This window comes from Ornithodoros turicata, chromosome 1 (genome assembly GCF_037126465.1).
Source record: "Ornithodoros turicata isolate Travis chromosome 1, ASM3712646v1, whole genome shotgun sequence".
Lineage (NCBI taxonomy): Eukaryota > Metazoa > Arthropoda > Arachnida > Ixodida > Argasidae > Ornithodoros > Ornithodoros turicata.
Window position 1 is genome coordinate 193,041,612 of NC_088201.1, and position 3,238 is coordinate 193,044,849.

General features: G+C 44.3%; 1 protein-coding gene across 1 annotated transcript; it reads right to left on the reverse strand.

The window, feature by feature from the left end:
- Positions 1–201: 201 nt before the first annotated feature.
- LOC135392731 (uncharacterized) lies at positions 202–2,347 on the reverse strand. The gene is made up of 7 exons (XM_064623456.1): positions 1,997–2,347; positions 1,815–1,898; positions 1,255–1,413; positions 657–945; positions 427–492; positions 311–367; positions 202–217 (listed from the first exon to the last, which is right to left on the reverse strand). Exons 1-7 carry the CDS (start codon positions 2,013–2,015, stop codon positions 202–204), a joined length of 690 nt encoding a protein of 229 aa, XP_064479526.1. The 5' UTR covers positions 2,016–2,347.
- Between the last annotated feature and the right edge of the window lie 891 nt (positions 2,348–3,238).

Sequence of the window (3,238 nt, forward strand, 5' to 3'; positions counted from 1 at the left end):
GCAGACCAGGACGTTCCCCAGTGGTCGGCCCCCCAGCCAAGGTTGGCTGTGCCAAGACCGTTCCCTCCCACACTTGCAACGCATGACAGCTTTCAAGCATGTCCCCCTTGTTGTGGTGTTGATGTCAACATCATCGTTCCCACAATAGGGGCACTGGGTTAGCAGCTCTTTCAAACTGGATTCTGCCACCAGGAAAAATCGCTAATCTGGATTTGGTCTGGAAAGCCAACCAAAATTTTTAATTCTTAGATTATTATGCAACCAGCGTCTTGAACAAGCTTTGAGAAATATTTCAAAATATTTCACTTACGTTTGATGCCCACGAGATTTTGAAAGCCCTCGTGGTTGCAACATCTTGTCTGCTTCACTGCAAGAAAAGAAAACAAATTCTCAAAGTTTCTATTTACCTCATGATCTCAAGCTTACTCTTCAGTGTCTGAGCTTTCTGCGGTTTCAGACAACTGGAATCTCACATCCTTTGGGTCGGGTGGGCTGTACGCACAAGTGAAACAGATTAATTTGCCTTCATCACAAGCGCTTTTCATCACTGCTGAGACAATGCCACAGTGTCATTTTTATGTACACCAATCCAAACAGAGTTCCCAGAAATAACAACAAAGCTGAATACATGTTGAAAAAGAAAATACTGCCCATACCATGTGGACACATCCGTCGTGTCTAAGTCCACAGGCACTGGAGTAGAGGTACGGCCACCAGGCGGTGACGTCGAAAGGCTAGCATGCTCCAGTGGGACAACACAAAGCTGTGCTGCGTCATCATGTGGCAGCAAAGCCTCTGCTAAAGAAACAGCTGCGCCTTTGTCTCCACTGGTTTCTAGACACTCTGCTGCAACTTGTGAGGATGTAAAGGAGAGTGCACCAGTGGGTGGGAAGGTTATAGCTGTCTGAGTTCCCCTGCTTGGCATAAGGATGCCTGTTTGAGTGGCTGCATACACACAAGTGAAAAACATACATGGTTAAAAAAGGATGAAACGAATGCATGTTGAGCTCATGTTTCTCACAAAGTTCTTTGAAAGCTTACACAGCAGTTAATTTGGTTCAATGTCACTACTGCTTCTTTATAATAAGTGCAACAGTGTTTTGGCTTATAACTTCATATACTCATGACGGAATTCTCCACCTGACCAGTTAGGCAATATGACGGAAGCAACCAAAGTATTCATTACGTATAGTTACACTGCATAACAAACACAAACATATTTGTGAAGCACAATACATTTTGAAGCATAATTACCAAGTGTTGCAGTGGGAACAGCTGTCTGTGTTTTCTCATTTGCCGTCTTTCCACCCTTCAAGCGTTGTTTCTGTGGCACCAAAGTGTACAAAAAGCCATATTGGCTGACAGTCTGGTATGGAACCAAAGGCTGAAGGGGCAGCTCATCCAGGACGAGAACTTAAAAAATTAAGCAAACACACAGTATATATATATTGTCAGTATATGTATTGTAGTATATATTGTATAGTATGAATATTGTCATCATGGGTACATTATTGATTACTGTATTTTCTTGAGACAAGCTGCATAGCTGTAGGCTCAGCTACACTTAGTGCTGGACAAAAGTTTCAGGTGTGGCACATTTTTTCATCGGACTGAGTGCAAAACGTGACTTGCTAGATGGGTGGTGGACTATTTGCATCCACCTTTCAAAATATGTGTACCCTATATTGTAAGATGCTAGAGTGTCACCCTCAGGCAAAACTCTGCCACCACCATGTCTGTTTTTGCAGTTCTTTTTTGGTACATAATTTACAGTCTTATTGTTTGAGCTGTGATAGGTGAACTGGAAAGCATACCATCCTCTGATGATGTGGCTGTCATGTGCTGCAGAACTGAACTCCCACTTGCATCACTTGTAGAGGCTGATACTCCTGCATACGCTGCCGGTTTCACAACATGAACATTCAGTGTAAATCAGAATTCACATTTCATTAACCGTACAACACGGACTTTCCTAATGGAAGTTTCTTGTACTCACCACCTGAAGCAGATTCCATCAAGCTGCTTCTCTTCACCTGTGACAGAAATTGAGCACCTGATGTGGGACATGATGCATAAAACTGTAATGCCTAATTATTATTCTGTTGGAAAGCTGCCTCCTTTGCTCTCACTAGCTCACAAAAATGACGTTGCTAGTTCACAAAAATGCTGGGTTACATGAGCAAAGAAAGACACAGGAGAAACAGTGAATCTGAATAATGCAAGTTATAGAGGGATGTCGCAAAAAAAAAAATACGTAGGGTGCTGGTGGGGGCTAGGAGTGTCTGGTACATCACAGCCGGTCGCGGTGTTTCATGTGTACTTTTTCTGGCGCGCATTTGCAGAAACAAATGGCTGAAATCGGCGGATAGTGCGTGAAAAAATGTACTTCCGTATGTACTTGTTGTTATATACGCCGAGCAGCACAACCGACATCTGGTAGGATATACTCTCCCCTTTATTGTACGTGATTACACTCCGAGTGTAGTGTGTTTACATTGAGTCACCTAGATCCCGATCGCCTACATGGAGGCACTTCGTGAGCTATTATATCACTACACCACACTTTTGTAGGGCTTCATTCGAAATGAATCGAAAACAAATGCTTACCTGCTCATCCGGCACGTCGGTGGTTTCCATTTGCTCATCGAACAATGTGGGCACAGCATCGGGCTTTAGTCTCTTTCGTTTGGCTGACAGTCCCATACGGAATTGCAATAAGTCCGATTCCACGTACGCCTCGTCGGCAAAATGCGAAGAACAAACGTGCCGAACATGCAGTTCCTCTGCCACGACAGGAAGACTGCCGGCGATTGCTGCTTCCCACTTTCGTTTAGTGTCTCTGTCCTTGGCCCCGTGAAATGTCAATTCTGGGTTCGCACCAGACGATTTTTTACAGCCAGGAGCATTACGACGTGTTCCCGAACTCGAAGACATGTTGCAATTTCACCACTGAGCGAAACTCACAGCACTTTCGAGGAAATTGGTTGTCTCATGCACAGAGACATGCACGACGCCATATGTACAAAGCAGACGATATCTCCGAGAGAAAATGGGGGAGCGGCGCCAGGCGCTGCGCCGACCTCGCATTGGTCCTGTTGAAGCCTTCGTCACAATGACGTCATCCGATGTTTCGCTGATCGAAAAAACTCGTTTATTTATTCCCGGAACATTTTCTAGCCAAGATAATTGATGAAATGAATTGTCGAATGATGCCAACCATTCTCGTAACCATTCCCTA

What these genes read in the sequence shown, in the direction of transcription:
- LOC135392731 (XM_064623456.1), bottom strand. An exon ending in AGCCACATCATCAGAGGATG is followed by an intron (nt 1,414 to 1,814) that starts GTATGCTTTCCA and finishes TAATTTTTTAAG; the next exon opens with TTCTCGTCCTGGATGAGCTG. An exon ending in TGTTCCCACTGCAACACTTG is followed by an intron (nt 946 to 1,254) that starts GTAATTATGCTT and finishes GTGTGTATGCAG; the next exon opens with CCACTCAAACAGGCATCCTT.